Source organism: Fistularia commersonii, chromosome 36 (genome assembly GCF_037954325.1).
Source record: "Fistularia commersonii isolate RoL2024-O1a breed Wild chromosome 36, RoL_Fcom_v1.0, whole genome shotgun sequence".
Taxonomy (NCBI): Eukaryota; Metazoa; Chordata; class Actinopteri; order Syngnathiformes; family Fistulariidae; genus Fistularia; species Fistularia commersonii.
The window spans coordinates 4,277,249-4,289,658 of record NC_141319.1 but is presented as its reverse complement, the minus strand read 5'-3'; the positions used below and the strand labels follow the sequence as shown (position 1 = coordinate 4,289,658).

General features: G+C 43.4%; 1 protein-coding gene and 1 long non-coding RNA gene across 2 annotated transcripts; both read left to right on the top strand.

Moving 5' to 3' along the window:
* Positions 1 to 980: 980 nt before the first annotated feature.
* LOC147213394 (uncharacterized) lies at positions 981 to 2,643 on the top strand. The gene is made up of 3 exons (XR_015104514.1): positions 981 to 1,014; positions 1,761 to 1,939; positions 2,151 to 2,643. It is a non-coding gene; the product is annotated as an uncharacterized LOC147213394 (long non-coding RNA).
* Positions 2,644 to 3,393: 750 nt separating this feature from the next.
* On the top strand, positions 3,394 to 11,662 carry LOC147213393 (breast cancer metastasis-suppressor 1-like protein-A). The gene is made up of 10 exons (XM_086143313.1): positions 3,394 to 3,643; positions 3,853 to 3,943; positions 8,044 to 8,171; positions 8,257 to 8,336; positions 8,463 to 8,559; positions 9,986 to 10,075; positions 10,501 to 10,565; positions 10,657 to 10,696; positions 10,774 to 10,903; positions 11,186 to 11,662. The coding sequence occupies exons 1-10, from the start codon at positions 3,508 to 3,510 to the stop codon at positions 11,301 to 11,303; spliced, it is 975 nt and encodes a 324-aa protein (XP_085999439.1). The 5' UTR covers positions 3,394 to 3,507; the 3' UTR covers positions 11,304 to 11,662.
* The last annotated feature ends 748 nt before the right edge of the window (positions 11,663 to 12,410 follow it).

Sequence of the window (12,410 nt, the reverse complement as noted above, 5' to 3'; positions counted from 1 at the left end):
GAATGGCTCGCGAGGCAGGAGCCGCGGCGGCCCGATGGCGGTCAGATAGCGGCGGCTTGCAGCCGTGGCTATCAACCTACAGGATATCTGATGTATCTCTGCCGTCAGCGATGGTTCGAGGCGAAGGATTTACCGGTTCTCAGAAAACACAGATTCTTGGAAAATGGTTTTCATTTAAGTCAAGACAGAATATAGGCCGGTCACAACCCTAAGATTACTTCTTGTTCACTTTTAAGACAACAATCTTGGCAATTTAAATTCTCTCAAATATTTTCATCAGTAATTTTTTTATTCTCTTAGTGTCCGGCGATTTGAGTAATCAAAATGCGATCAAATATTTAATTCGTTTATTTCCGTTCCATTAGTGCGCAGCTGTGTTGACACAGGATGTACGTGTGTGTGTGTGTGTGTGTGTGTGTGTGTGTGCCGTCGAGACAAAAAAAGCGCGTCCGAAAAAGCTTCTCCGACTTTGTCTGCAGACGTTGAGCGCCCTGGAAATACAAAATCAGACGTGCAAAGTTTCCTGACCCAGTTACAGCAGCTCGAAAATGGACCCGAGCTGCAGTTTGCTGCACAACCAACGGAAATAGTGAGGTTACGAGACAAACCGCTGTCGACTGAGTAAAACCCGTCACAGCTTCGCTGATACTCATTCTGTGCTCTTTACGTCTGCCGACACAAAAACCAGTGACACTCTTTTCAGAATCCAAAGCGCGTCGACCCTTTCTGACATTTTGGTTTCTATTCTTTGACCCTTTTCATTCATTAGAAACAGAAAGGTGTCACACAGTGTGCATCATTTCGCACACACACACACCCCCCGAGTATGACCACATTCTTCCATTCATACTCATTTATATGTTCTTTTTTTACTTTCATTATTGCATATGTTTTCCTTTTTATTTATGGCCCCTTGTAGTTTCTGTTGCAGGTTTGAGCTACAGAATTAGAGGACGTTTCCACCAGAGCTGTTCCAGATATCTTGACCTCCTGTGGCTGAAATGCGAATTACAGGTAGCAGGTTGGCAGGTAACCCCCCCCCCCCCCCATCCCCCAGCTGCAAATTATGGATTTAACATCCTCCGAGCGACATGCAAAGAAACACGATTAACCAATCGAAACTTTCGGTTTTTGTTTACAATTTGACATTTGACCTCGTCAGATAGTCATCCGTGACTATTTGTTATTGATGACTGAATCCACGACGCACCACCGGGCGCCAAATCATTCCCGTCGGCAGCCATCAGGTTGTATAAATCCTCACTCTGAGTGTCAGTTGGCTGTCGGTGGAGTCAGCATGTACAATAATTCTCCGTATATGCAATAGTTCCATTATCTTCTGTGCAATAAATGTTTTTACCCCTACTTATACACATAATTACTACATGTAACCATAAACATACACTTGTAAATGAACATGTATATACGTTACATATATTTTCACATACTTTTTATTTGTTTATTTCAATCTTTACTGTTCTTTTTCATTTCTTTTGTATAGAGTTCTATTTTGATTCTTCCCGAATTGACTCTGCAGCAGAAGCTGCTTTCAACGAAAAGCAGTTTCCCCCCTGGGGGATCAATGAAGTATTCTGATTGATTCAGATTCAGTTCCCACACTGCTTATCCTGCAGCCGTGATTGACCGAGAGGCAGGGTTCTCCCCGGACCAGTCGCCACATATAGAGACGTACAGTAAAAAACAGTCACATATCTGGGCAATCTAAGGTCTCCGGTGTCTCCGATGTTTTTGGACTCTAGGAAGAAACCAAAGACCCTGGAGGAAACCCTTGCAGACACGGGGAATCGGACCAGGGACTTTCTTGGTAACCGCCGGGCCGCCCCGTCTTAGACGTGCACGCTAGATATGACCAAGTCGGACCTTGCTTCAAGCTTGGGAAAGGAGACTTCTCACAGCCAACTTTAAGGTGGAAAATAATGTAAGGATGAAAGTGCGTCATAGTGGAGATCATTCATCATTCAATCCAAACGATTCTTCAACTTATTCATACATGACGATGAGTTATAGAACAGCATTTCCAGCAAAAGCATGCCAAAGTGCTTTGTAGCAAGGTCGGAAGACAGTCGGATAATAGGTTTGAAAGCGGTTAAAATTAACGGTTAGTTATTGGAAATATTTTGTGTTGACAGAAAACACCATGAAGTGTGCCTCTTGCCTTGCGCAGTAAATTTCTAAGCATCCCTGAGCTCTCATCGAGGAAAGGATTCTGCAGCACCTGGATAGACTTTTAGCCGCCCCTCTCTGCACAGCTGCAGCCCGGACTCCTGGGCGCTGGAAATCAACTAGCCGTCGGTTCTTGAATATCTGGCACGCCCTCGGCGCGTCCCTCCGGCTGGGTGTTTTGGCCGTGAAATTCGACATTCTGCCCGAAGCGCGGCACAAAATCAACTCAGTGATCCCATCTGACAACACCAAATTGACACTGACAGCCAGGGATGAAAATTGAATTCCTAACTTGTGGAGCTAAACACATTCTTCCAACACAAAGGGTTGAAGCAATGTATTTTTATATCACTTTATTTGCTCTTAAAACATACCGTAGCTCACGGTCAATTTCAAATAAGGCCCACTAAAGAAAACACTTAACTGAACCAATGTGTCATGGAAATGTATATTCTCTCATGTCGTGCAAAGAAGTAGAATTTCAATGTGAATCTATGTGAGAATGTATTTTCAGCGCATATATTCCTTTTAGAAATAAATGTTTTGCAATGGATTCATTCATCAGCTTTACTTGCTTTACAGATAGCGTCTTGAAAATGAATCGTAACATTCTGTTTAAATTGCAATAATAACAAATACAAACCATTTAGATATTATATTATATTATATCTTATTGTAAAGATACTATGAATCCACTGAAGGACTTTAAATTTGGCTGTACATCAATTGGCTACCAAAAGTCATTTGCCTATAATAATAAGTGGAATAAACACAAAATTCCATTGACTATACTGGGATTATTACTGAACTTTTACTTGAATAACATTATCATTTTTCGGATTTCTAAGGTAATGTGTAATTTTAGACTATCTGTCTCACTTTGGATCGTGACTGTTTTTTATTTATACTGTGATTTGTCTTCATTTATATTAAAACAGTTTTGAAAAGTTGTAGTTTTGACTGCATATAGTCATTCATGGTATCATGAATTCAGAAAAAAGGATAAATAATTGTATTGAAAAGCACAGAAATGTTAAAGTTTAGTGAAAGCGTCTAAAAATATATATATTCCACCAAAAACTACAAGTTCCAAAAGTCTCCTCTGTAGCTGCTAGGTTTATACATACTGACATTTGATTGGTCAGACAAAGTAGGACAAATTCTGATTGGCTGTCGGAGGCCATGTTTGTGTTTCCAGCTGTCTGGATGCGGTGTAGCTAACCGGTTAGCTGTCCGGGCTAAAAGTACCTCCGTAGCCGGTGTGATAAAATAACAACTAACGGCATTGCCGCCACGCCAGAGTCGCCTCGTCGGACATCCGCGATGCCGGTTCACTCCCGCGAAAAGAAAGAAAGCAACCACGAAGAAATGGAGGTGGATTTTCCCGATCAAGACGGCAGCAGCACTGACGAGGAGGACACTGTTAGCACGTCTGTATCCGAAGATGGAGACAGCTCGGGTGGGCAAAAATAGGCCTTTAAAATCAACCTTCACATAAATACACACGATTTTTTTTTTTACCGAATTTGTCAAATATGAGTTCATATGGGTCAAAAACGAGTTGTCACTTGAATGTAGCTCCAGCGGTTGGAGTGAGAGGTGAGTGTCACCGGTGATGTAAAAGTGACGCCAAATCTGTCGTGCTTTTCCCCCTTTCTGTGCGAACAGAGATGGATGATGAAGACTGCGAGAGGAGGAGGATGGAGTGTCTAGACGAGATGACCACCCTGGAGAAACAGTTCACGGACTTGAAGGAGCAGTAAGAGGCCTTCCCCACCACCTTCTGACAGCGTCCCATCTGGAAATACAATAACATCCAAAAAGGCAGCGAACATCTCAAGTGTGGGCTTTTGTTTAAACTACACGGGCTCCTACACTTGTTTCAATAATCCCCTTCATTCCCTTACTAATGTAATTGTTTGTAAATTATATTAATCGAGCATATGGTCGTATCGTCAATGTGTCATGAGAATGTCATTCATTCATTCGTTCATTCATTATCTTATCATTACCCCGTGCCCAGGATGCCAGGGGATGCAGCAGCCAATCCCAGCTGTCGTTGATTGAGAGGTGGGGTTCAACCCTGGACTGGCTGCCCAATCACAGGGCCCCATATAGAGATATACAACTAGTCACTCTTATTCTCATGTCAGGTAGATGTGCAACTATTCATTCACACATCACATATAGAGATAGGATTCACTCATTTATTCATGTCAAATAGAGACTAGAACCATTCACTCATTTATTCACGCTCTCATTCTCATGTCATGTAGAGACATACACCCATTCACGCCATCATGTCTATGTGTCATATAGACATACAATCATTCAGTCATTCACACACACACGTAGAGACACAACCTTTCACTCTCATTCACAAATCATATTGCGACATGCAACCATTCATGTCCTGATAGAGTCTTCCAACTATCTAGTCATTTAGAGCTATACAACCTTCCATTCATTCATTTACACCTCATACAGAGAAAAGCACTATTCACTCCTTTCGACATTTGAGCTTCTTGGATTTTCATTCTTTCATTATCTATACCGCTTATTTTGCACTCAGCGTTGCGGGGGCACTCAAGCCTGCCCCATCTCATTATCCCCAGATAATCTGGGGGAAGCTGTTGAGACACAACCACACACAGAAAAGCCCCCTCTCGGAATCCAACCAGGGACTTTCTTGCTGTGAGGCGGAAGAGCTAACCACTGCGCCACTGCCCCCATTATAATCTGTTGACTGCTTTTATTCTGTTTCCGTCCTATAAAGCACCTTTCAGCTGATTTTCATTTGAGGAGCTCAGAATAAAGTGCGAAATCTTCTTAGATTTCTCCTTTTGGCTTTTCCCTTCAGGGGTCGCCACAGCGAATCAACCTTCTCCATCTAACCCTATTCTCTGTGTCCTCCTCTCACACCAACTACCTTCATATCCTCTCTCACTACGTCCATAAATCTTCTCTTTGGTCTTCCTCGAGACCTCCTGTCTAGCAACTCCAATTCCAGCATCCGTCTACCAATATATTCACTCTCCCTCCACTGTACATGACCCAACCATCTCAGGGTGGCTTCTCTGACCTTCTCTCCAAAAATCTAAGGTGCTGTTCCTCTGATTGACTCATTCCCGATCCTATCCATCCTCGTCACTCCTAATGAGAACCTTGGCATTTTCATTTCTGCAACCTCTTGCTCTGCCTCCTGTCTTTTTGTCTATGGAACTGTTTCTAGGCCATAAAGCATCCCTGGTCTCACCACTGTCTTATTCATCCTGTAGCCTCACCGTTCCACCCGAGTTCCTCTCATTCACACACATATTCTGTCTTGCTGCGACTAATTTTCATTCCTCTCCTTTCCAGCGCATACCTCCACCTCTCTAGATTTTCCTCTACCTGTTTGCTGCTACAGAACACAATGTCATCTGAAAACATCATGGTCCATGGGGATTCCTGTCTAACCTCATCTGTCAGCCTATCCATCACCATTGCGAACAAGAGGGGGCTCAGAGCTGATCCCTGATGGAGTCCCACCTCCACCTTGAACTTCTCTGTTACCGCTACAGCACACCGTATCAGTGTCTCACAGCTAGCATACATGTCCTGCACCAGTCTAACATACTTCCCTGCCACTCCAGATTTCCTCATACAATTCCAGAGCTCCTCTCTTGGCACCCTCTCTCATGCTTTTTTTAGGTCCACAAAAACACAGTGCAGCTCGCTCTGGCTTATCAAACTTCTTCTCCATTCTTCAGGCATCTTCTCACTCTCTAAGATCCTGTTGAATAATCTAGTCAGAAACTGTACCGCTCATCAGGACCCACTGCCTTTCCACTCCTCATCCTCTTCAATGCCTTCCTCACTTCACTTTTAGTAATTTGTGCTACTTTGTGGTCTACAATAGTCACCTCTTCTATCCTTGCCTCTCTTTCATTTTCCACATTCATCAGCTCTTCAAAGTACTCTTTCCATCCTCTCATCACTCTTCTAGTGTCTGTCAATACATTTCCCTCTCTATCCTTAATCAGCTGGACCTATTGTTCATCCTTTCCATCTTTATCTCTCTGTTTTGCCAACCTGTATAGAACCAACCTGTAACCGAGCATACAGGTCATCGTACGTCCTTTTGTTTTGCCTTTGCTACCTCTATCTTTACATTGTATCTCCCTGTACTCCTGTCTGTTCTCTTCAGTCCTCTCAGTGTCCCACTTCTTCTTTGCTAACCGCTTTCTCTGTAGATACTCCTGCACTTCCTCATTCCACCACCAAGTCTTCTTATCTACTTTCCAGATGACACACCAAGTTCTCCCCTACCTGTCTCCCTGATAACACTAGCTGTAGTTGTCCAATCATCTGGAAGCTCTATCTGACCACCCAGAGTCTCTCCCAACTCCTCCCTTAAAACCACACAACACTCCTCCCTTTTCAGCTTCCACCACTTTGTCCTCTGCTCTGCCTTTGTCTTCTTGATCTTCCTTGTTACCAGAGTCATCCTACAAACCACCATCCTATTCTGTGTGGCTATGCTCTCACCTATGACTACTTTGCAGTCACTGATCTCTTTCAGGTTACCTCGTCTATACAAGATATAGCCTACCTGCTTGCCCCTACCTCCGCTCTTATAAGTTACCCTATGTTCCCGTCTTTTCTGGAAAAAAGTGTTCACTACCGCCATTTCCATCCTTTCTGCGAAACCTACCATCATCTGTCCCTCTGCGTTTCTGTCCTCTACACCAAATCTGACCATCACTTCTTCATCCCTTCGATTGTCTTTACCATCATGTCTATTGAAGTCTGCTCCAATTACCACTCTCGCATATCTGGGGATATTTTGCATCACTTCATCTAACTCGTTCCAGAACTTCTCCTTCTCTTCAGATTCACATCCCACCTGCGGGGCATAGTCACAAACAACATTGAGCATCACACCTTCAATTTCCAGATACAGACTCATCAGTCTGACATTCTTTTCATCTCCAGAACGTTCCTAACAAACTCCTCCTTCAAGATAACTCCTACTCCATTTCTCTTCTTGTCAGTACCATAATAGTACAACTTAAAGCCTGCTCCTAAGCTGCTAGCCTTACTACCTCTCCACCTGGTCTCCTGGACACACAGTATATCCACCTTCCTTCTCTACATCACGTCGACCAACTCCCTACTTTTTCCTGTCATAGTCCCGATATTCAAAGTCCCTACTCTCAGTCCCAGACTCTTGCCTTTCCTCTTCTCTCTGCTTCCGAACACGCCTTCCTCCTTTCCTTCTTTGTCCTACAGTAACCCAGTTTCCATTGGTTCCCTGTAGGTCATCGGTACCGATGGCGGTCGTTGTTAACCCGGGCCTCGACCGATCCGGAATGATCCGGTTATTATGATTGATTTGCATGTTTGATTTTGGCAAAGGTTTTACGCCGAATGCCCTTCCTGACGCCACCCTCTGCATTTACCCGGGCTAGGGACCGACCGGCTCAGGGAGACACTGGCCCATGCCGCCCTGAGGCTGCATTAGAACAAAGTGCAAAATGTTATTGGGAAATAGATTAACCTCTAAATACTTGCTGCTTTCCCTAAGGCTTCTAATCCAGCATGATGAAAAGAAACCGATCACTACCCAGGCGTTAAATAATGTAGTTAGTCTATTTTGACAGCTCTGTTTGACTGGAGATGTAGCCTAACACATCTCAACTCTGTCAGTTTGCAACCTGCAGCTGAATATTTGATAGGAATCCGAAAGCAGCTTAGACCCAGCGCGTGAGAGGTTTCGCCCCGCTGAGCCATCTAATGTCCCTCGGGTCCACTGGGCTATAAGGTCTGTAATATTCGCCGCACTTTCTGAATTAGAAACGCTCCGTTTCTCTTGAGGTTGTACAAGGAGCGCCTGAGCCAGGTGGACATCAAGCTACAGGAAGTGATGGCCGGATGCGCTCAGGAATATCTGGAACCCTTGGCCAACCTGCAGGAGAACATGCAGATCAGGACCAAAGTGGCAGGTCGGTCCTCCAATGTGATCATAGCTCCATGTGTAACAAATCTTCGTCCGTCCTGCCGGTGCCCTCACACTCGTACACCTTGCAGGGATCTACAGGGAGCTGTGCTTGGAGTCGGTGAAGAACAAATACGACTGTGAGATCCAGGCTGCATGTCAGCACTGGGAGGTGAGAAGTCTCGCTCAGCTTCCATTTCTGTAGCCCAGCAGATCTGTTCCGCGCACGCGCTTTTGTGAACCACGGCGTCCTGATGCCTCCTGCTCGGCCTGACCCTCGCGGCTTTGTGTCCTCCAGAGCGAGAAGCTGCTGCTGTTCGACACGGTGCAGAGTGAGCTGGAGGAGAAGATAAGACGCCTGGAGGAAGACCGACACAGCATCGACATCACGTCAGGTACCAGAGAGCGCTGCAGCTGAAAACCAAGCGACCGGGTTCATTAGATCAGCTGGAATGTCAGAAACTGAAGTAGTTCATATACTGAATAGTTGATAATAATAATGACAGTAGTAACTGTATCACAAGAGCAGAGAAATTAAGAAACATCATCGATTTAGGCACAAATCCAGCTGATAGGTCAAGTGTTTTATACATATATACATGTATGTGTAAACTTATACATGTGTGTGTTTGTGTATATACACACACATATATATACACACATATACGTGTGTGTTCATATATATATGTATACATATACATATACATGTGTATATATACATATATGTGTAATTATGCATATATATATATACACATATGTGTATATGTACAGTATATGTGTGTGTGTTTGTGTTTGTTTATATATGTATATATATTAGAATATCATGAAAAAGTTCAGTATTTTTATAAATTGAAACCCATGTATTATATATAAATATTTATATATATATATATATATATATATATATATATATATATATATATATATATATTTTATTTATTTATTTATTTTTTTTATTACTCATAGTGTGACATATTTCAAGACTGTATCTCTTGAAGTTTCGACGATGATGGTGGCTTACAGATAATGAAAATTCAAAATTCAGTGTCCCGGAAAATTAGAATACTGCACAAGATCAATAAGAAAATTATATTTTCCTTCCTCATCAAAAAGTATTTACTTTGTGTGTGTGTGCGTGCGTGCGTGCGTGCGTGCGTGCGTGCGTGCGCGTGTGTGTGTGGGTTCATATGTACTGGTAGTTCATATGTATATATATATATATGTATATATATATATATATATATATATATATATATATATATATATATATATATATGTATGTGTATATTCAATACTCAAGAATCAAAGTGTTTAATGTTATGTTTACAGTCTGGGAACATGTTTCCCTGTACAATGTACATGTTTCCCTGCACAAATAATCCCTGCGCTCTTTTCCCAGTCCAAAAAAAGATGTGATTCATCATCATGTTCTGATGGCTCGCATCAGAACACGTCCTATGAATTCTTCATCATGAAGTTGCTCTGAATGTAGTTTTTAATTAATTTTTTTAAATGGAAAGAGTTCAAAGAGACGACATGTTTTAACGAAAACAAACCCGAGGTGGAGAGCGAGCGCTTCTAGGAAATGTTTGTAACATGGTCAGGATGATCCTGAGGTAGCAGGCGGCGATTCCTAGAAAGAGGCTGACAGCCCGGTTGTGTTAAAAAAAGATTTTCAGTCGAGCAAGTTTAAAAAAAACAATCTTTGGGGGTAAATGGTTTTGCTGAGAATCTTTGATTTCCATCTTGCCAAAAGGTCCTGAATTACAAAAAAAGATTTATCTTGATCATCTCTGTCTTGTCTCTCTCTCTGCTTTCCAGAGTTATGGAACGATGGACTGCATTCCCGGAAAAACAAGAAAAAAGACCCATTCTGCCCGCTGAAAAAGAAAAAGCCCGTTGTTGTTTCGGATATCCTTTTTTTCTTTTTCTTTTCTTTCTTGCGTCAGCTGTTCTGATCTGGCACCTCAGCGACTCCCGGGGGTAAATGTTTCCAGCCGCCTGGCCGACGCATTAAAATTTGATGCTTAAATAATGGATTTAAAACCAGGTGCTACCAGTCAAACGTTGAATTCTATTTTTGTCTGTCGCTAATGTGAACGCTGCAGTGGCTAGCTGTCCCTCGCTCTCCAGGTGTGGGCTAACAGGCTATTGTTAGCCTACTAGCGCTGGGTAATGATGGTCTGCCGAGAGAATGTTCGCATTCAAACAATTTTATTCAGTGTAAATATTGATCAGACCCGATATGGAAATTGAGGAAAAGCTAATAGTTCTCCCGCAATCTTTTTTGTTTTAACCCAGCTGATCGTTCAGTTGTTCTTTAACCTCTCTATCACGGCCTTATATTGTTTACATGCTGCAAGACCTGGACATCCTTGAAGACTGGACCGCAATACGAAAGGTATTTCTCTGAACACAAGCACCACGTGCTTCGTCGCAGGCTGTGTTTTGATCTGTTCCGGTGTGTGTGTTTGTGTCTTCTGAACCCGCAGGCGATGGCGTCCATCGGCCCACACAGAGTGAAGGTGGACGGTAAGAGCTCCCGTGTTTACGGCAGTAATTTGGCCGAAGCGCAGCGGCCGGTAACGCCCCTTTTCTCTCCGCCGCAGTCCCGGCGGCGAAGCCTGAGCGGCATCACCACGTGGCGCGCTACGAGGACGGCCGGCTGTTCTACGACAACCAGTGGTACTCCAGAGGACAGGCCATCTGCATCAATAGGAAGGACGAGTACCCGACGAGGTGTGCCCAGGCGCTGAAAGACGCTCGTCCACAGCACACACTCTTTCCAGCCGCAGCTTTCGATGTTAAAAATTAAGTGCATCATTAGCACAAGCTAACACACGCATCTTGTGATGTGATAACAAACATCGGACCGTTGCGTGTTTACTAACGAATAGGGATGTGGTTTGCGTCGGCCTCGTGCCCATGGCCCCCCTCTTTGTCGTACCTGAAGTTTTGTGGTGTCTCTCTTGATATTTCTTCCAAGTTGAACCTTTTTTGTTTTGCTTTCTGTCACGCCAGTGCCGTCATCACCACCGTCAACAACGACGAGGTCTGGTTCAAGCGGCTGGACGGCACCAAGTCAAAGCTGTACATCTCCCAGCTGCAGAAAGGCAAATACACGATCAAACACTCATAAGGACTCTCACACACACTCACACACACACACACACACACACACACACACACACACACACACACACTGGTTTGCCATGTTTTTTTTTTGATGCTGTATCCTTGTACATGCTTGCTTGTATGAAACTACACATACACATACACCTCAAACAATACTCACACCTTAGTTCTCTCTCTGTATAAAAGAAGATAAGCTTGTCTTGAACGCAGCGACGTCCCTTCGAGGGGACGGTTGCCTCTGTAAATATGTACGTATGTTAATATTCCTGAAAAAGGCAAACGGCAAAAAAAAAGTCACAAAGTGTAATTTTCTCTGGAACGGAGATCGAAACGCCAAGTGCTGCTAAGAAAAAAAAAAAAAAATTCAGACGGAAAGGAAAACGCCGGAGTGCTGAAGGACTGTGAAGCTAAGAGCTCGGCGGCGTGCTTTCCAAACCCCTGAGAGGCGACGGGGCCTCTGCCGGAAAGAGCAGATCCCGGATCAGCGCCGGTCAGCGACTGTGCGAAAGCAGGAGGGGGTGGAGGCGCTCTCTCGATTTAGGGAAAAACTGACTCTGCACCTTTTAGTTTTTCCCCTTGACTTGAAGTCTCTGCTCCACGGAGCCAGCAAATCTGTGTTTGGATCCCCAGGGAGCCCAGTGAGAAGATACGGTCTTTTCTTTTTTTTTTTTTTAAATACAAAATTAATAAAATTCCCGGTTCGGCACCAGAACTCATGACAGGATGAATCAAAAAATGTAAAATATTCTTCCAGGAAACAGCCGGCAGGCCTCCCCGCCTTTACAAATCCAATCAGTCATTTGTTGTCCTGGAAAATGCATATTAACTTTTATTTAAGCTTATGAGGTTCTCTTTTTCTCATGGATCAGAGACCAATCAGAGCACGTTTTGATCCTCAAACAGGAAGTTGAAGTGAAATAGTAGAACACCTTTACGTCACAGAATATGTATTTATATAATAGTACACTTTTTGAAGGACACACCTCCTCCAGAACTTGCTGCGGGTTCTCAAGTTCCATTTGGTCCTTTAAAAAAAAGTGTTCACCTCAAAAAGCACTTTTTTTTTTTTTTTTTTAAAGAGTCCCAATTATTGGGGCGCGTTGTTGTCATG